Below are 22,037 nucleotides of genomic sequence, written 5' to 3'. Positions count from 1 at the left end.
AGATGACTTGCTATAAAAAATATAAATAAATAAAATAAATTGAAATTATTTTTTAAGGTTCACCACTGCCTAGATTAATTATGCCTTAGATTTACTCATGTAAAATGTTTTATACATTCCACACACCGTTAAGGTTTATAGAAATAAAATATTTATTAAAGAATGTAATTTATATGATGAAAACACCTATCAGTTCTACCTTACTTCAATGAATATTACAAGTTAGAATATTAAATATATTTCGTTTTGTTGTCACAACTTACTAAGTCGAAGGTAATTGTAGATCCCATTGTGATTTTATCTGGTGATTTTGAATATCGTAAGATTAATTGTGTAATATTTTATAATTAATGCTTACAAAATAAAAAAATTCGCTGTACCAAAAATATATATATATAGATATATTTAATTTATAAGAGATATTTCTTTTAGAGTCGACTAACTGATCTACTTACATAATAGGCAACTATGCAACAATTAGCTGTCTTGTAATTAATTTGTAATTAATCATATCGGTCTATGAATCCATATAGCACACCCGATTGTAATGCAGTAAAATTGGTGCCTACGAAATCGGTCATACACCGTATTGCATGACGGTGGCAGTAAAATCCAAAATGATACAAAATTGTATCGTTCGGTGAAAGTTGTATTTCAATAAGTACCTTATTGCTCAGCACAATTAATGATTTGATTTCAGTGACTAAAACACTTTAAATATAAAGTAATGCATACTTAAAACTGAAAATTGTATGTACAAAAACATGTAATGTTAAAAGTTTATTTTACAAAAAAAGATAACCTTAATAAATTTCGCGACAATGCAACATGAAATTTCCCGAGGTCGCACTTCGACAGACGTATTGAAAAATGACTGGTCAAATATTCGTAATTTTTCTGTTTGTAACATGAAGGAATCATACAATTTTCATACTGTTTTGAAAATTATTTTATGCTGAACGTATAAATGTATAAAATCCTTTCTCTCTTCAGCATTTAGAAGGGAAGAAGCTAGTAAGCCTATAGATGTGTAGTTTACTGCAGCTATCGCACATTCGGTACCTTTCACTATCAAATATGATGATGCTGTAACAGTTTTGTAAAGTACTTCCTAGTAAAAACTTTGACAAATTGGTATTTAACTGTGTAATGTCACAAACTAATGTAGCAAATAATGGCTTACTGTTGATAGTCATGGTAATAATTCGATAACTAAATATAGGCTTCATACTAGATATAAAAAATTTACTCAAGGTACACAATCAGGCATTTACTTTTATGATCTGCTACCTTTAAATCTCATACCGGGTTGAAACTGCAGTTATAAATTTAACTTTGGTAATGAAAGCTTGACAAAACTATAATTCTTCGTAAAACTAATTAAAGTTTGAAATTAAATTAAGCTTAAAACGGCTCTTTGATCACTCCCACGGAAAATATTTATTGAAATTAACGAAAATTTCCTTAATTTTACAATAAATTTCATTTACCGGTTTTTCTCCGTTAAGATATATAATCAATCATTTATTTACACCTTCAAAACCAAAGTAAAAAATAAAACAACCTGTCTTACACAGGCAAATTAACTGATATTTTGGGATACAGCTTCATGTATGGGTATACTGTTACTTCACAAACAACGGGACTCAGAAAAATACTTTTTTTCAACTACATATAGTTTTGCAGTTGATATTAAATGAATGGAATTTTCGGCCTTTGGCACAACTATTTTAACTTGAAAAATATTAAAACTATAGGGAAGAAATTAATTGATTTCAGAACCAGAAGTACTTGTTCAGAATCAGAAGCAGGTAATGTGAAAAAGAGTGTATTATCTAAATTGTTAAATCCCAATTATATGTATGAATCTAGTGTATATCTTAGTTTTGTAAGTATTCTACATGAAATAAAGTATTAGTTTTAGTTTTTTTCAAAGTTAATGTTAAAAATTTGCGTTGTTTTAAAATAGTAAAAATGATACCCTAATTTACTAAACATTGTACCGGTAACTAAGTGACTCGCTATTCAACAAAATTAGTGAAACGTCTGATTTAGAATAAAGTTAAATTATTTCTGTGATTACACCAATCATTCTGTTACGGCTTTACTTATGTAATTTGTTTTATATTTAAAGTGAGTAGGAAATGCAATAAAGTTTACATCTACAATTTAAAAATTATCAATATCTGAAAATATTTTATTACAATTTTTAAAGTTACTTTCTTTTACAATTTCAAAAGTTTATATTTTTAACAAAAATCGGCATGAAAAATTAAAATATCCTTTATGGAAATAAGAATGTTAGTTCTACATTTAATTATGAAGTTTAAAATTGATAATATGGAACAGTCAAAAAGTAATTTAAGGGACCAAAATAATAGTTACAAAAAATTGTAAGTTTTTATTATTTAAGTAGGCTACAAAAATTAAACGGACAAAACAAAGACGAAATCAAAAGCAAACTTGAACAAACCAGAAGAGTTTTTATGCAGAGAAGAGATCAGCTAATTTGGAACAAAAGTTCAGAACGTGGAAGAAAATTCTAAAAAGTATTTACATGAAGGGTGGTTTTATAACAGAAAAATATTGACGATAAGATACCCAGAAATTCATAGAACAGATGGCGGATTGTTAGAGTAAATTTGAAAAGGTTTTGTGATAAGCTCCAGGAAAACTGAGATATTTTAGGTAGAACCTTGATAAAAACACCGGAGTGGTAACCTACACGCAATAGTATTGAGCCGATTTCAGTGAATCTGTTTCTAGAAGCAAGAAATAAACTGTGCAAATGCAAACAATAAAGGAAGAATATATTATTATAGATAAACAGATATCTGAAGGTGTAGGAAATACAATGAGCCTGAAACATTGGTGGACAATAGAAGAAAATCGAGAACTACATCAAGCCACTTTAAGTAATAAAGTAGTAAAAAAATTGGTTTAAAGTAGACGTGTGTTCTTCTGCTTCCTTGTATCTTAATACAGGAAAACGCTGCATGGTTGCGTTCAGAGTTGTATTTGTAGTATAATATCTACAGCTACTTTCATATACAGCTACTTTATATAAGAGGCCAATACAATCACTCATCTAAAATTAGTAAATCATGTAAAAATTAGTCAGATTTCTTAACTTCAAAATCAACAAGACACCAATATTCTTTTTAAATAATTCATTATTTGAGTTTCGTGAATCTATTTCGATATTTTTTTCAATGGATGATCGAAAAACCAGTTGTGGTAAACTTCAGGGGAGACTTTTTATACTACTTTCATTCTATACTATTTCGGAAACCTACACACAACACCATCCAGAATATATTTTTTAATAAGTGATGTTTGTCTTTGGTATTTAGCTGCTTTCTAGTTCTGAATTCCGATTCGTTCTTTATGATTATTGATTGTAATCTTAGGAATTTTACTAGTTCAACTATTCAAACAACGATAGCTTCTGCTTTGATTTCTCTGGAATGTCAGTGTAAGTTAAGCTAAGTTAGTTGTTGTAAATTCATTTCCAATATTATTCAATTATTTGGAAGTTAATTTCTGTATAATTTTATTACCTACTAAATCATGAGACTATATTTTGGTTCTCCTAATTTATGTAAAACCATTTTGTATCTGTTTATGGAAATTTTACTAATTTTCTTTATTTCAAAAACCATCTCGTACTTCCTGGTGATACATGGCAAAATCATACGAAGTAGTATTCATTACGAAAGAAGGCAATATTGAATTTAAATACATAAATATCAAAATAAGAATCCATTATGTAAAAAGACAAAAAGAAAGTAAGAAAAATAGAATAACTTCTTAAAGATATGTATCATCTACATTAACAAAGAGCGTCCGAGCGTCAAAAATAATAAACACAGCCTGTTATTATAAACGGATGAGTATTATTAAGCGTCAAACAGCAATAAAAATTAATGAACGTTCAAGTATATTATAAATATCACTGGAGAATTACTCACGATGATCGTGGGTAAAAAATATTTGTATAAGAAGAAAAGTTTAAAAGTTTAGACTGGTAATATCTTACCCTGGAATATATATGGGTAAGAATAACGTTTATCACGCAACTACTTCATTGTACTGAATTGTAGTTTTAAATAAGGGAATTTTTTTCTTTAATTCCTCATAAAAACAAAATATCATACTCAGAAATATTACCTCGTAAATAATTTGATCAAATCAACCTAAATTTTATTAAATAAAATCAATCCGAAAAGTGAAAAGAAATATTTGAAAATTTTTTAAACATTTATTCTCTACATTTTATCTACGTTTTAAAATGAATTAGTTTTTCAAATGCAAAGAATTGATCATTTACAAAATTTTAATACTTCTCTCATTACTCACGTAATTTCATGCAAAAAGATTAAAATTGAAGTGTGTTCTACAAAATAATATAAGTAATAAACTGAAATATATTAGAATTTGAAGAGAATTCATAAAAAGCTTTTGTGAAGGGATGTGTATATTTAGAAACATTTCCAATGAAACGAAGTTGAAATTTGGCGGGGCAGTTGAAGTGTCTCCTTCAATCAATAACATTAAAAGTAAAATAATATAATTAAAAAACTAAGTAGATTCTTCATTTTCACTATTTAAATCCACTATAAAAAAATAAATACAGTAATTTTCGTGGTTAAACATAATTTTAACCATTAAAAAGAAAGTTCAATTACGATCTAAATATTTAAAACTATGAAAAATAGTTGTAATTATTATTTAAACTTACTGGATTTATTTTATATAGTTTAAAATGTTTTTTCACTTTTCAATCGACTTCTGTGATGCACTTTTGGTGCACCTTTTGTAATGCGGAATTTTTGTGCTCTTCTTTTAAGTATATTATTAGTGCGAGAAAATTCTTTTCTTTAGATCAACTATTCACATGTATTTACTATATATATCTGTCAAGTACAAACATTTTTACATAAAAAAACGAGATCCTTGGGACAAAAAGCAATGAATTTGAAGGTTAAGAAAAATCCATTTGCGATAACTTTATAATGAATTAAAAGTTATCAAGTGATAATCAGTATTACTAGTATTAATTTGCCTTTTTTTCCTACAAAACAACTAAAAATAAATAATATTTGCGTATTTCCTTGTAATTTACTAATTATAAGTAAGGAAGAAGAAAAAAATATAGTGGATTAATGTAATGAGCGTTGGGTGTGATAAAAGTATATTGAGGTCACGAACAAAAGTTTTGGGTTCTTGATGTTCTTTGTTCTGGAATAACATGGCATCGTCTTGCATTTTATTTTACACTCCTGCCCACCTTAAAGACTGAACAATAGGTCTTATTTCTTTAATGCACATAATAACCGATATCTTTTTTATAACATAGCGGTATAAGGTTATCTTAAAAAAGAAAACAGAAAATGTAAATGAAAATAATTCCGTAAATAAAAGCACATTTAAAATTATTAAAACATTATGAAATTATGCAATACCTTTCAAAATAATACAGTATCATAGAAAATAGATTCAAATGCTGAAGAACTTTGGTTTACTTTGTAGATTTCAGTTTAATGAAGAAATATGTTAGTTCATTACTTTGCCTAATTTTGTAGCCCGAACATTAAAAATGCAGCTATCATCTTCCCTCTCTGTAGCCATTTTCTGGTTAATTTATTAGTAATTTCTTAATTGAAAAACAATCGTTCTAAATTAATTTGCTTACGGTTTAATAGCTTTATTATTGAAAAATTTAATTGGATTGAAATTGAATAATAAATCCAACGTTTTTAAAACATTATTAGGAATGTAATTTTTCATAATCTCATCAAAACAAAATGCAGAAAAATTTATTTTAATTTTTAGAACTCTAATGTAAGTGGTAGTAATCATGTATAGAAAATATAATTTATTTCGTTATGTTACATTAATATGAGGTTTGAAATAAAATAAAATCTAAGAAAACATTTAGAAAAGTTCATAGTATTTTAAAAGAAAAGTTAATTATGGTATTCATTTTAGCCTTGCAAGAAAAGTTAAAGTTTTATTGAATATTTCTCTTAGTTAAAGTTAAAAGAGTACTATACTAATTTCTTTAATACAAAATCTTAAACCTGATAAGAAATTTAATAAACTAGATTTTACTCTTTTTTTTTATTGAAAAATATATCTAAAGATGAAGATTAATCTTTAACTAACTTTGTTGGAGGTTTAAAATTTTGAGTTTCTTTCATGTTAATCATTTAGAAACAGGGGTTATATTACTAAAATTTTGCCTTCTTTTACTTAATTTATTTGAAATGTATGGCTTCAATCATTCCTTTTAGAAACTAAAATAATAATTTTTGTATTTGGTAGCTGTTCTGAGAGGATCTGATGGTCTGGATTGGGTAGTGATTACGAAAGAGGGGAAAAAAATCAAACACCTCATCAACATTATTTAAAATTTGTTTAATTTATAATTATACCAGAAACGCAAGAAGAGTTTATGCATTAACTGTAATAAAGGCTAACAATATGGTAAATAACATTTGTGTTACAAGAACAGAAGACTTAATTGAGAATAATTGAATAAACATTACATTCACAAAATAAAAAAAAAACAGGAATTCAAACACATAATTAACTTACAGTAAGAAAACACATAGCACGACCAGCCTTACCGAGCATAACATTTCACTTAAAAAATAATCCAATTCTAGCTTTTCCTACAATACAGAAACAGCCATGAGCAGAAAGTAAAAATTAAATAAAGTCTTTAGATAACTTATGTAAAGAGCTTGACGCGACGATTTATTGGCAACAAAAGAACAATGTACACAGCACCAAAGCTAACACACACAACGCACATAGAGAACTGACCGACAAAATAGCTGACATCGGAATTCGTACACAGGTCAGAATTGTAATAATAAACAACCTTGGGTTATGTTGTTTATAACACCATTCACTGATTTATTGGCAAACCCTAGTCCGTTATTGCGAAATCGGCAAAACTGTGGTTTCTCGAACAACGTTTTGTCTGCGACCTTGGCCAAAAACTGAACAGTAGCTGAAATTGAATAATATGTTGTAAAAAATATCTTTTCACGATGGGTTAAATGTTTACGTAGTCTAACCTTTTGATTTATAAGATCGACGATGGTGCGTATTTTTACCTTGCTTTGAGTTGAATATATTTTCCAACGGTATAAAACAAAGCCTTAGTTCGTACATTGACAATATTCGTACAAACGTGGTTTAACAGGAGTTGATTGTAATGTGAAATGTGATCAGAGATTCTGATATCTCTAACGACTACTAGCCCAAGTCAAAAACAGGAAAACGTTTCTGACTTGCGCTGCAATCAGATCACTTCTGGATTCCCAATCCACTACTACTACTTTAAAAAAAAAAGCCGCAGAATTATGTGTTTACCTCAGCTGTACGTATAAAATTTTAATCACATTATGTTAGCGATTACTGTATAGCAATTAAGCGGAACATGTGTTAATCTATCAGGAAATGGAAAAGCTCATTTTTCATAGAAATAACTTTTTTATTTATTTAAGGAGAACCTAAAACAGTGAGTTCATACAGTGTATTTTTTGAATTATCTTACCTCATGCAACATATATGTAGTATAAATATTTTTAATTAATATCATTAACAAAATTATTGCTCATAATAGTTAGAATTATCGATTACGAGCAGAACAAAATTGTTTAAATATAGTGTTTAGATCACAGACTACTTTGTAATTTCTGCTTAACATTCAGCTATCGTACTTCCTTACGATATAGTTTTACTAGTATTAAAACAATTCCTATCTTATTCTCAGTGAATTTCAGTTTATAAGCAAAAAAAAAAAAAAAAAAGGTCTGTTTAAATGAGCTGTCCATACAGAAGTGTAAAGATATAAATTACAATATATTAGACTAACTATGAAACTTAAATAAAAACCTGAATTCTTTTAAATATGAATAAAACAGATACAGTAGAAAATCATTCGGCAAAAATAGACTCTTATCCCCTGGATTTTATCATTATACTTATCGAAATTTTTACTCTTTGCAAAAAACCAGATTGCAAAAAATGTAATAAAGGAAGATAGGAGGAATATTCTGTTTCCCTTCTTTTCTTTATAACCTGAAGCCGATGTTAAATTTAAACTTGCGATAAAAAGCAATAAAAATTACACACATAAATATATATACATATACACGGATGATGCGATTAGAATAAGATGGATAAATGAGGACTATATGAAGTAACGTGTTATTAGATTGAAGTCGAAAAATTTCAGCCCAACTGAATTTAGTTAATATCGGTTTTAAAATTTAGTTAATTTGCACATAAAGGAAGAACTTTTATTGAACATTTTCGTTCATATTTAAAAAAATATTATTCATCAAATGTCATTGCATAGGAAATAATAATATTACAAAAAAATTGACAGTTCTCTGTCCTAAATATAAGTACAAGGTAAATTAACGTTATATACTATAAATATTACCATTTAAGGAGTGGTGCAGTGCAAAAGAGGACAGACAAAAATGATACTTGCTTGATATACCTGTTGGTGCGTCTTTTTCTCTCTCGATCTGCTTCTTCTTTTCTCGTATTCTTGGAGCCCGGCTTGGACCGCGCTCTATCATTGAGCTTCAGTGATACCCTGACGTAACAAAAGGCGATGATGAAGAAAGGAAGGACAAATTGCATTATAGCAGTTAGTAACCCATACACCTGCAAAAAAAATAACAAAGCAATCTAATATTAATTATTTTCGCCAATAAAGTGAGAAATGGGATAATTTATGTAAGAACGTCTATTATTAATGAACAAATAAAATCACACGTATTTCTTAGCCTAGAAGTCGGTTTGCTAATCAGCCATACACCATTATTTTTCTCTCCCAAAAACTATGTAGGTCATCTCTATAAAATCACCCATTATATCAGTAAAATATTTATATTCCTAATTTATGGTTTAATTAGAATTAAGTGAGCACATAACTGACGTAAAAGAAGTTAGATAATGAGAGTTAGAAAATTTAATTTATTTATCTTAATATTTTGGTAAATTAAAGTTGTTATATTACAAATTATTTTAATACGTGAGAAATTTAGAGAACGTATGTGAAATGTAAAACACGCGGTAAACATGACAATAGGCACAACTCTTAAAAATCATGATTCAGTCGTTATTAATTCAAAACCTTTATTGTAATACATCAGATTTTGATATTACTGAAATGGTTTTCATTTGAAAAATCATAGTAGCAGGATATTACAGTTGTGTTTTCTCAGGTATAAGTTTACTTCAATAAAAGACAACTGTCCTAAAATTTCTAGATTACTTTAATATTGTAATTTTTTAGCATATTCTTAATATGATAACTTGATACTGCAAGTAGAATAACTTTATTCGTTTAGAATTATAACTAATCAGTTATAAGGATTCAGGTTTACCATAAGCTAAACACTGACCAGTCAGGCTCATTCACTCAGCTTGGAATTTTGGTATTGTGTATCTGGTTTAGCGTGCGCTCACACACACACGTGCGCGCGCGCGCGCGCGTGTGCTTTTTTAACGGAAATTTTGCAAATATTATACAATTGTAAGTATTTATTAATTGGCAGACACATACTTTCAAATGAGACGGTGCAGGTTTACCTGGTTGTTCAAATTTAGAAACAATTGAATAGATAAAGAGAATTGCATGACTGCTCTTGAAAGTAAGAAGTAATAACCTAGGAAAAAAAACTGATTAAAGCTTTTCACTATCCTGGTAAACATTAGTTTAACCCTTACGTCGATTATAACTTTTAACGAACGTCTTATCCCTTACTTATATTTCCCATTAGGTCTACTATAATATTTATTTTAATTAAAATGACGCATTATTAAAGATACCGATGAGTTACATGTCAGTATTATCAAGAAATTTTTTTTTTTTTTTAGATAATTGCTTGTACAGAGGCAGGAGAATGATTGGCTTCACACAAGTTTTTGTAATGACTTAGTTTAAGGAATTTAATAAGAATATTTATTTGACTGTAAGGTGCATAAAAATACCATAAAATTTTCGGTTTCGCCAGAAAAAGTATACAAATTTGGTTTTTTTAGAAATTTCTTGGCGAGAAGATAAGTAACTATCTTTATATAAAAACTTTTTTTTATTACAATAAAAATTTTTAATATAAAGCTCCAACTCTTGACACACAAAAAAAATTTATGATTGTGAGTGTAAAAAATTGTGATGTACTCAACTTTCAGTTTAAATTTCACTCCATCATCCGATTTTTAATATTAATTACGTAGAATATTGTTATATTCATGTGGTGATCCTATTTATGATAAAAATATTCATTCCAGATACAAATACCTCAAAATTAATCCTACAATCTAACAATAATTAAGGAAAGTAAATTGATTGTAAAACCTTTTTCCCACAAAAAGAATAGTTTCGGTGCCAACTGAAAGGAAAAATTCTTATTGCTCCTATTCTTATAGGTATGAATTATCAATAAAGAAAATAATTACAATAACGTTTAAAATAACTTTACAATAACGTTTAAAATAACTTGCTTTTTTGGTGATCAACCAAATACTCTTTCAGTCGACTTTCATAAACCACTTTTGAGATCCCAGTTTTTCTTTGTTACCATTTTCTTTGAGACAAAGTACAGTATTCATCAAATAAATTTTCCCGTTATACATAGTCATCCAGCCATGTAATGTATTCAAATCACTTTTCTTAGATAGTACATAGTACAGATAGTACATATAAATATATTATTAGTACTACCTAACATGATACTATCATATATAGTACATCTGAGGCCAGATAGATACTACTGAGACGAAAACTATCAAAATATTTCTGCTTTAGTTTGTAGTTTTGCTGGTTAAAGCATTGTTTTTCTGCCTGCATGTGTTACTCTTATTATAGTTGGTGCTATCAAGGATTTGTATAATGAATAGTATCCGCTCTACATTAAAATATCTTGTGTCCGCTGTCGTCTCAGTCCTAAATAAATTCTTTCCTTAGATGTAATCTTCCTGAAAATTAAAAGAACAGTTTTACCTGAAGAATTCAGAGAAAACGAACAAGAAGGAAGATCTGTAACAATTCTTACTCCTATCTACCATTTTTTCCTATAAGCAAATTCTTGCTTTTTTATACGCTGGGAAATTTCTCTCCTTAAGGTTGGCGAACCTGTTTCGTTCATAGCCACGCTTGTAACGTACAAACTGCATTGTTGTCTGTAAGTTGTCACGAGTAGTATCTTTGATTATGTAAGAGTTACGTTATAGAATGAGTAGGAAAATAAATGTTTCCGCCGACTGTTAAATATGTTGAGTGGTACGATTTTTAAACCATCAAAACGTTAGGCGGCTGAAATTCATAGGCAGTTGGTTGCTGTGTTCGATGATAATGTAATGAATGAAAAAAACGTCCGAAAATGTTGTGAAAGGTTTAGAAATAACAGAAGAACTTTTGGGGTGTCCCTCGAAAATTACGGAGGACTTGTTGAAACGCGTCGATGATGAAATCAAAAAAGATCGTCGCTTAACGATTTTTGACCTGTTCTTCTTTTTCCTGATGTTTCAAGAGCTGTTACTGGTCGCATTGTTCATGACCATTTAGGCTTCAGAAAGGTTTGTGCACATTGTGTGCCGCACGTCTTAACGAAACGTCACGAAAAATCCGAATAGGATCTGTTTTGGAATTTTTGATGCACTACACAGAAAAAGGCGATGAATTCCTTAATTCAATTGTTATCGGCAATGAAACATGGATTTCCTATTACACGCCAGAGAGAAAACGGCAGTCAAGTGAATAGCGTCATCCTAAATCACCAACAAGACCGACAAGGTCAAGCTACAGCCATTTGGACGCAAACTGATGGCCGTAGTCTTTTGGGATCGGTTTGGCATACTGCTGATTGATTTCATGCCACGCGGAACGACTATAAATGCAGAAGCCTACTGACTGCAAAACTCTACGTAAGTTACAGCGCGACATTCAAAATCGGCGACGTGGGCGGCTGACCGACGGCGTCGTCCTGCTGCACGATAATGCACGGCCACATGCGAGTCCGACATCTGATTTACTGAGAACATTTGGATGGGACATTTACGATCACTCACCATATAGTCCGGACTTACCTTCTACTAATTACCATTTGTTAAGGAAATTAACAGAAATTTTGAGCGGTAAGCGATTCGCGGTGACGATAAACTTAAAAATGCTTAATCAGTGGCTAAATGGACTAGCGTCAGAAGAATACGACGAGGGTATATTGAATCTGGTGTATCGCTACGATAAATGTCTTAATTCATGTGACGATTATGTAGAGAAATAGGTATGTAGTTTAAAAGAAATAAATATATTTATGATGGTTTAAGAATACATTTTTTTACACGGTCTTTTACGGTCTTTACTTTAGAGACAGCCTCTCTATTTATTGCAGATAGTAATTAAATAGATCTTCCTTCTTCTTAATAAGCCGAAAAGTTTTTATATATCAAGAAGTCAATCACTTCTTTCTCTTACAACGGTCATCAAATTGAAATTGCACTCATTACCATACAATTTTCTTATTAATTTCTCTAAGGTCACTTCCATTTGCTCTTCAGCGAATTCCTAAACTTTAGTTTTTCTTTCTGTTGATCATTTTCGTTTGAAGGAAAATTTTTCATTTTTATCGTTCTATAAATAGTCAATTTTTTAAGTTAGTGTTTTTTCAATAAACTGATTTTCTGTTTCATTAATTTCTCTCATGGAATTAACTATTTCATTAGTTTTATTTCTTATGAATGCAATTCCATTATCTAATATTCAGGAAGTATTCTAAATTTTTAAACAATCAAGGAGAGCTGCCATTTAATAAATCTCCTTGAATCGTTTAGGCCAAAACTGCCCTTAAATTTACGTTTCAGTAAATTAAAAAAAAATAATAGTTCCTCTCTCAATCATGCTTCTAGTTTTTTCATTTTAATTTCTTACTTATATGCCTTATTATTAATGTCAAAAGCATTAAACTTAAGATTATTATTGCCAAAGCCATTAATAACCTTGAAGTCCCGGGTTAGAAAAAAATGTACAGTTGTTTATTCTTTTGAAATAATGAATTGTGTAAATAGCTAATAATAATTTCTTCGTTAATCAGTTTTCATCAAATTGAAGGAATTAATTATTTTGCCCATTTAATCCATCATATATGTATTATATTATCATGAATAGACTTGTAACTTACACCTAATCGACCGTTTTTTCTAAATCATCAATAATGTTCATTGTCCATTCATAGAAATATTTCATTTTTCATAAAAACACCAGGTATATTTATGAAGTTTTATTGCCTTTAGGGGGACGGTAATAGTGAATAAAGATGGTAAATAATGTCCGAGTGGAGAGTCCTGATCAGCGACGCGTGAGTCGGTTTCCATGCTGTCGCGTAACTTCAAAGCTAGTATTTTATTTCTGTACTCGCTTCGAATGAAAATTTGCTATTACGCTATAAAGAAAATTCCAGGGAGAAAATGTATAAATTTCCTTTCTTTAATGGTTTAAATCCATTATTTTTTCAATGTCATATTTTACTGACAAATTACAAAGACGCTAATATTTTAATACCTTTACGATCAAATTCAACCAATTCCTAATATTCTAAAAGCTAGTAATCATTTGCTTCAAGTTTTTTCTTACATAACAAACTAGTCAAGCGAAGAGTATATTTATATTATGCTATTATATATAATTTGGACTCTGAAAAGTTTTTTGTCGAATTGTATCTGGTCTTGAGAAGTAAACGCAATATCTCTCATTTTACTTAATGATGTTTTTATAATAAAAAAAAAAAAAAACTACATATAATATTTTGTTATCAGTTTTGATAACAGCAACAATATGAGCTATTTTAAAACATTTTTATGAAAACAATTAAGACTAAATGTGTCAGATTAACAATAACAGATTTTTAGGTTAATTATTTTTTACAAATTTTTCTAATTATAATAATAAAAAAATAACATTTTTATTGCAATACTGCTACCTATTAAAATTTGTATTTTTTTATTAAAGATTCAAAATAATATATATTGAATGTTATTTGAATTCACAGTCATCTTTTCTCCTGTGGTGTCGGTTTCGATACTCTCACGCGTTCAATTTTTAATTATAAGTATCAATGTAATCAATTACCCAGTAACATATTCAAGAATGCGATGCTAAAATTTACAAAAAGACTATGGATTTACCGGTAAATAACAGTTAATCTTGAGAAAACTTTACCACAAATTTACAAACAGCAAATATAGTATTTATTACAAAATAATTTGGAGCGAATCCTACAAAATAATTTGGAGCTGATCCTACAAATTCTGGTAGTAGACCGGAAGTCTAGAAATTTCCGTAGCGAAATGGACATATTCTGAAACTAAAATCTTATTTTTTAAGATACCAGAACTTCGTTCGGTAAAGTACCTTTTGTCACTTGCAGGTCATTCATGAAATTCGATCATGTTTCCTCAAATATATAAAACAGAAATTATACACTAATCTAACTTCTTCGCAATCGGGTAAAAAAAAAAAAATGTTTTTCAACAAAACGTATAAGGAAGAAATATAATAATAATAATTTTAACTACAATAAATTAAGAACAACCAAAATTATACATTTTCGCACCTGTATGTTATTCCATGAAATATTTCCTAGATGTTAGAACAAAAAGTCGACAAAGAAAACATAATTTCCTATTAGAGTCTGTTTTCCTTCACGTTACATTAACTGAATGTTTGTATGTTCGAATAAAACAAATTTAAACTCACCGGAGTAAATCAATAAAAGTTTCATTAAAGAAACTAAAAATGAAATGCCAACCAACGACAGAATTATTATTCCGACAGTGAAGGACTCTTCAGTTATTACAGAAAATATATTTTCAAAGAGTCACTCTGGATGAATGAACTGCGTTTATGTCGTGTCTTTTCAATAGCATCCCTTGGTAGAAGGGCATCATGTCAATCTTTTGTTACCACTGATTCAATTTCTCTGTACGAAAAATACCCTGATAAACTTCGTACAATAGAACAGGCAATATGACAATACGTTTAATATCATAAGGAACAGCAGAATTAACTGAATTTAAAAAAAAAATTATATATTATTTCGTTTAGTGTAAAAATCATTTTTTTAAACTTCATTGTTACTGGTTTGCGAAAAGGATGAGACCTTTTTGCATTTTCTTAATATAAATTAGTTCTTATGCCAAAAATAATTACTAGTGATTATACATTTGGAAATGGATAAAACCTTCAGTGACGGCAATAATGTTTTGTTATTTTTAGTAACATTTAAAAATGATTAAAGTAAATTCATTTTCGTATTTATTCAAGTGTGTATTTTATATCGAGGTAGAAAAAAATTGACAGTAATCATTTCCTTTTGAAATATTGGTGGGAAGTCTTTTACTAGAAACCTTTATTTTTGTTTATAGGTGTAGTAGGTAGAACAGAAGCGGGCGTAAGTCTATTCGTAAGTCAAATTCTTGGTGGCCTAATCCTCAAAATATAATTGGACTAACAGATTTCTGTAAAGGCGATTAAGTTTTTAAACCAGTAATATCAAATCTTAAGAAAAATTTTTACTTTTTTCTTTCTACACAGTTATATTATCATTAATCAACACAAAGTCATATTTATTTTAATCATATTTTTTACAGTATTTAACACTTACTAACAGAATACACATTAAAAATTCTGAAAAAAAGAAAATATCGCCTTAATAATCTAAGTATCAAATTATAAGCTATTATAAGTTGATTTTATGTAAATATTTTACACATCTACATTTTATTAAAAAGATTACAAAATTTTGTTTTGCTTATTTTTTAAGAAGAAAAAAAGCAGATTTTAAAATTATAATATATTCCCCGAATATTATAAGCAATTTAAAAGATGTAATTGATTACTTTAAATTATCAAAAACTGGAATGGGATTTATTAATATTAGATTTCACATATGTGTAGGTATTTAAGACTTATGTAATAGAAAATTATAAAAATATCAATTTGAGTTCAGTAATAATTTATGTTATTTTTATTTTCAGTCACCGTAAAAACTTTTTCAGTCAACTACTGTGTACTAGCTAAATTTCACATTGAAGTATTAAAATCTTTCAAAAAAATGTAAAAGATCATTGGTATTAAGTACACTTTTCTTTCTTTAAATCGGTTTACTTTAATTAGCCTTCTACTTTTGTTTTTTTCGATGCGAAATTTTAATACAGTCCTATTTTGACTGTTATTCATTGGGAAGTGTTTCTCTCATTTTGGTTAATAAAAATAGAAATAAAGGTTAAATTAGACTACTTTTTAAATTATTGTAGGGAAAATCATAACAAAAATAACCATAAAAACTTGAAGTGTTAATTTAGTAAACTACGTTTCTATTTATTTATTTATCTATTACTATTGTTTGTTAGATTAATTCATCACATAAATTCAAGGCATTTGAGTACGAGTATGATATGAATATTTGGAACGAATGAAAACTCTAGAGCCTTACTGGAATTCAAACCCAGATCTTTTATGATGAATGGCAAAGACGCTATTATTATTCCAGAGAGGTTAACGATATCTATTAATGTACTGATGACATTTATGTTGCCTTGAAATAAAACACGTAATATAAATTTATAATTTGTAACCGATTATAACTGGAGTTTTCTGTAATATATTTCAATTGTTAAGAGTGTTTGTTTAGCTAGAACTCTTCAAATTCGCGTAAATTTTAATCTTAATTTTTTTTTTGCTTCTTTGTAAATATACAAAATATGTCTATGAGGAGATTAGAGCCAATTTTAGAGCTTCTGTGTACCATCCCTTTTTTTCTGAATATCTATCGGCTGTTACATCTTGCTCTTAATTGATAATAGACGAAACTTAATATTTTTGTTGGAACTTCTGTTTAACTGAAGAAATAACTTTTATTCGAGTCAGCGACACAAGGAAATATTTTTTACGACTTAGTTTTTTTTAAGCGTAACGAGTTGGCCTGCTTTTAATGAAATACAAAGATAACGCAAATATATGCATACTTTAGCACAAAAATATACGTACACTTTAGAAAAAAAACCCACACAAACAGATAAAAATATCAAAATTTACAATGGATTAAATGTGATTTATAATTGTCCTTGGAAAATAATATAAGCAATTTGTGTAACCGGATTTTATTGTACCGCAGTTATGATCAATCTAATGGTTTCGATAACCGTAAAGATTTCCTGTCTGAAATCACGACTCAGCTAATTACAGAAGCAGTAGTAAAACAGTAATTGTTGGAGCGGAAAAACAACAGGAATTAGAGATTACACAAATAAGTGCACATTTTAGTGAATTTTTCCCCTGGGTGTTACTTTACTTCCGTCCGGCTTAGCGTTCAAAAGACTGCTTTCAATTTTTATTGTTGAATCGTAACGTTTTAATGTCAATAGATTTGCGTTGCGTATATTTCTGATAATTAAAATCTTTAAAGGATTATTTTTATTCCTATTCTTCGCAATATCAGAAATCGTTTTATACGTTATATTATAGATTGTTTTCTGAAATTTTACTTTTTCTGTAGATTGCTTTTTGTAATTTTTACGTAATGGATTTTTCAAGTTAAAATATCGTGAAGCATAAAAAAACGGGGTTAGTGAACAGTGCTAAAGTTAAAGAAGATATTTTGACATTTTTAATCATTTCTATAGCTTAATTAATTTTACAACTCCTCATAATTTTCTTTATTCTTTAGTTCTGAAAATGGTTTAGAGATTAAATACCACAATCTGAATTCTTGTTTATTACTTTCTCTATGAATAGAAAATAGGATAATTTGAAAAGAATATCTAGAAAATGAGTGATATTTTTGATTGTCTTTTAAACCAAATAAATTTAAAATTCGGAAGTAACATTATAACAAATCAAATCTCTTGGATAAATGTACATCTGAATTTGAAAAAGAGTATTTAAAGTAAAAGAAAGTGATTAATTTGACAAACAGGAATATTAAATACTAGATTTCGGTTAACAATGAATGATATTCAATTCGTTGATTTCATACTGCTTTTCCATACTTAATAGGTGATAAAAAAATAGTTAATATAATAAAATTAACAACAAGGAGTGACAGTGCATCTGAGAGTCAGCTCAATCGACTACATTCATTTTATATTTATTTAATTTTTATGAAACAATGAACCGAATGGAAAATCCTACGCAAGAACTACCGAATGAAAATAAACAAGAACAAAATGAAACTAATGATATTTAGTAGAAATAACGAAGATGAACCACTGAATGTAAAAATAGGAAGAGAAAAGTTTATGGAGGTAGAAGAATTTTGTTATTTGGAAAGTAGAATTACTAAAAGTTAAAAAATATAACAGTTATTTGAGTCATCTAATTAATCAAAACAAAACAGTGTCATAACGAAAGATATTGTCATCATAAGAAAAGATAATGATTTTCTTTAACAATCTAGGTAAAAATTTAAAACTGTAAGATATAAAACTGTTGATATGAAGTGTTATAAAAAAATAAAAAAAATAATTGAAGAAGAATCTTCCAATGAGTTAGAAGAAACTACCTTTAAGAACACATCAGTTACCGAGTTGTCGCAAGTTAATTGGTATCACCAATTAGTTGTGATAACGGTCAGAGTTAAAACCTTTAATATTTCACGCCCAGAAAACCTCTGTCCAAACTATAGAAGTTATTTGCTACCTAGTACTATTAGTATCCTCGTTCAATAACCCGAGAAACGAAGGATGTTTCCTGCATTCCTTGGTGCTTCTGAATCCGATTCTCAATCCGATCAGTGGTCAACCTCTGATCTCAGCCACCGCAATATTCCTAGAGTATTCATCGGACCCTTACCAACTAAACCCCTCGACCTCATTCGTGAACTGTCAATGATAAATTAATTAAAAAAACCTGATTCCCTTTGAGAACAAATAACTTTAATTGAAAGCTTTGACGGAGCAAGGTGAGGGCTGTCACTAACGAGTCAAGTTGAAAGAGGAGATCACTTGGGAAAAGCAATATACATGATTTTGACATACAGCCTACCTGACTGCTCTGAATGTTAAGAGCTACAGTTTCCTCCAACGAGCCTAAAATTGAGTCGGGAGACGATAAGAAAATTTGTTATTAGTACTATACCTCCCTGAGCTAACTGCGGAACCCAAACTCTGTTCAGTGTTTTCACGCAAAATCACAAGCTTGTGTTTCCAGAAGGCAATCCTCTGATTGTGTAATGCTTCAACTAAGTACAGTGACTTCTATTAAAAAGCGGTTATTTAAATGAAATTAACTTCAAATTTTGAAAACTATTATCATTAGACTATAAGAAACTAATTTAAGAGTTCTTAATGAAACAGGATGGCACTAGTTTATACATTTTTCATATATAATTATAATTTAAAGAGTTATTTTTTCTATAAAGCGATATGCTTTTAAGATTTTATAAATTTTTCCTTTTGTAAAAGGAATAAAGTTATCCCTATACCAAATGATTGATGTTCTATAACACAATAATGTGCTTAAATTTTTCGAACCATTTGACAACTGATATAAAAACCTCTTTAATTTATATTAAATAAAATAACTCGTTATGGAAATAATTTCTAGCTATCAAGAATAAAATATATTTGTAAAATCTGTATACAGATTCATTTACTATGTGAAAGTTATTTTTATTTTACAAATATTAGCTCATATGAAGATTATATTAATCAGAGAAAATAAAAAACAGAAATTAAAAAAACTGGAAAAGAGTAGGAATTTATATCGCAGGAAGTTTTTTAGTAGAAAATAGATTTCTCTAATCCAATCATCAAAAGTTTTAGACTCTTTTAAAAGGCGAAAAATTCTACTAAATTGTTTCTATGGTACCCAAGGGAGTTTATCATTTATAAGTCTGCTATTAACTCCAACTGAATTGTTGAAAGTCGTTATTAATAATGACTGGAATGCAATTGTTCTTGTTTTTCTTATATATCCAGCTATAAATTTTTAAAATTAGCACAGCTATATATTTCTTAATTACTTTGTACTGTCTTTATTACTGGATTATTCTTTAGAACTTAACTTATTCAAAGAAGAATGTGGCATTGAATTAAATTAATTATAAATAACTTTTAAAAGGTTAATATATATAATCTTGTTAGCTATTGTCAATAGCATGGAGCCTTTTTATGTAGGCTACATCTAATAATTTTTCTATGGTAAGAACAATTATAATTGTTTATAATTTTACACTAAATTTTATAATTTCGTACAACTATATTCGTATTTATGACTATATCGGGTTATTTTTAATTATTAACTGTATAAAAACTTCATCATTATTTCTCCTTTTATTACTATTATTATCATCATTCTTTTTTTAATAGTTTGACAAATGTAAAAATTTTTTTTCAGTTTTGCCAAACAGATATTCCAATATATTTGTAATTTAGAAATATATATTCTGATTTATAATCCATTAGCTATGGTCATGACAACCCACCGGAGTTGGCATGACCATAGCTAATGCCATTGTAGATAATATTAATGACGTCATCGATGACATGAGTAACACCTCTTGAATTGGAAAGGATAACATGGACTCGGGAACGAATTCCTTCCCATAGTAGAGTAGAAAAAGTGATGGAAAAACACTTTGACTTGACTATCTGGCCAAGGTTGTAAACAAATCTGACAACAGTGTGTGAATAATAACTAGTAAACAGCTTTGGATAGTTTATAAAGATGTAGATGTCTATAAGAAGATTATTGACTTAGTCCGAGGACAAGGCCTAATAGCGTTCACCTTCACAAGGAAGGACAATCCGAGTGGTACTCAAGCACCTATATTATTCACTCCTAATAGATATAATAGGAGAGGGCATTGAGAGCCATGGACAGAGGACAGAGAGTCCGGGGTATTGTTAACGCCCGACAGCTAGTGACGAATGAGCCTCTACCAATCTTCTTAGTCAAACTTTAACCAAAGGGTAATAGCAGGGAGATCTTTGATCTAAAATGTACTGCGAATTCTAGTGGCTGCTTCGAAACCACGACGAAGGTCTTCTGGAACAGCACCTATAACACGATATCAGCAATATGTGCACACTAGAACTATTACATGCGGCCATACAGATGCGTAAAGTGCGCAGGTGGATGTAGAACCGCAGACTGTTTCAAGAAGGGTAACACTACTCCGGCAAGATGTGTACTCTGTCTTTCTTACCATCCTGCAAATGATCAGGGATGTTGGGTGTACAAAGAGATCTTGGAATGGGAGGAAAGGGAAAGCGCCACTTATGTAATGAAAAATTCTCTACCTATAGGAACGCAAGAGGGAATATTTTACGTCAGTAAAAGTAACTTTCCTTGTTTGAATCGGAGGCAGCAAGAAGATTCGAATTGTCGCTCTTTTCATCTTATCCGATCTTATGCCGTGGTTACAGAAAACAACGACTTCAGTGATTCTGGTGACAAAGATGAAATAGATAATCTAGCAACTAAAATTGAATTCTTGTTACGACAAATTGGTGGTCTGATAAGCCTGCTGACGAAAGTTATTAGCAAGAAATTTAACGGCGAAGACTTTAAGAATTATGTCCTGGAATGTCAATGATGTAATAAGTCGAAATGAGGAATTGGAGGCAATGATATTTACGGAATTTTTAGACATCATACTTATTTCTGAAATGCACTTTACTGATCGCAACTATTTCTGTGTTAGAAGGTCTACAAGGTCTACACAAAAACCGGATGGTAGAACACATGGAAGTATTGCGGTTCTGGATAAGAATACTTTAAGGCATCTCCTGCATCCAGGTTTTAGCACGACCATATTCAAGCAACCTCGATTGAAATATTGGGGATCTCAGCTTATAACGAATCAAAGGCTGGCTTTGAAGGATTGTATTGACAACGTGATGCTCTTTAATATAGAATAATTAGTATTAAGAGCCCTTTAACAAAAAACAATTACTATTCAGTGCCCCCCCCCCCCATGACTGCATTTGAAGTATTAACACTT

The 22,037-nt window shown here is 29.3% G+C and overlaps 1 protein-coding gene across 1 annotated transcript in view; it reads right to left on the bottom strand.

Annotated features, from left to right (window-relative positions):
- sNPF-R (short neuropeptide F receptor) overlaps window positions 1-22,037 on the bottom strand; it is a 515,234-nt gene that overhangs the window by 138,911 nt on the left and 354,286 nt on the right. Inside the window, exon 3 of the mRNA XM_075354365.1 lies at window positions 8,516-8,694. Coding sequence (XP_075210480.1) covers window positions 8,516-8,694 — 179 coding nt within the window. The remainder of the gene's footprint in view (window positions 1-8,515; window positions 8,695-22,037) is intronic.

This window comes from Lycorma delicatula, chromosome 1 (genome assembly GCF_047948215.1).
Source record: "Lycorma delicatula isolate Av1 chromosome 1, ASM4794821v1, whole genome shotgun sequence".
In the NCBI taxonomy this organism is placed as follows: domain Eukaryota; kingdom Metazoa; phylum Arthropoda; class Insecta; order Hemiptera; family Fulgoridae; genus Lycorma; species Lycorma delicatula.
The sequence above is the reverse complement of the archived record's forward strand: the minus strand, read 5'-3'. Positions and strand labels throughout refer to the sequence as shown.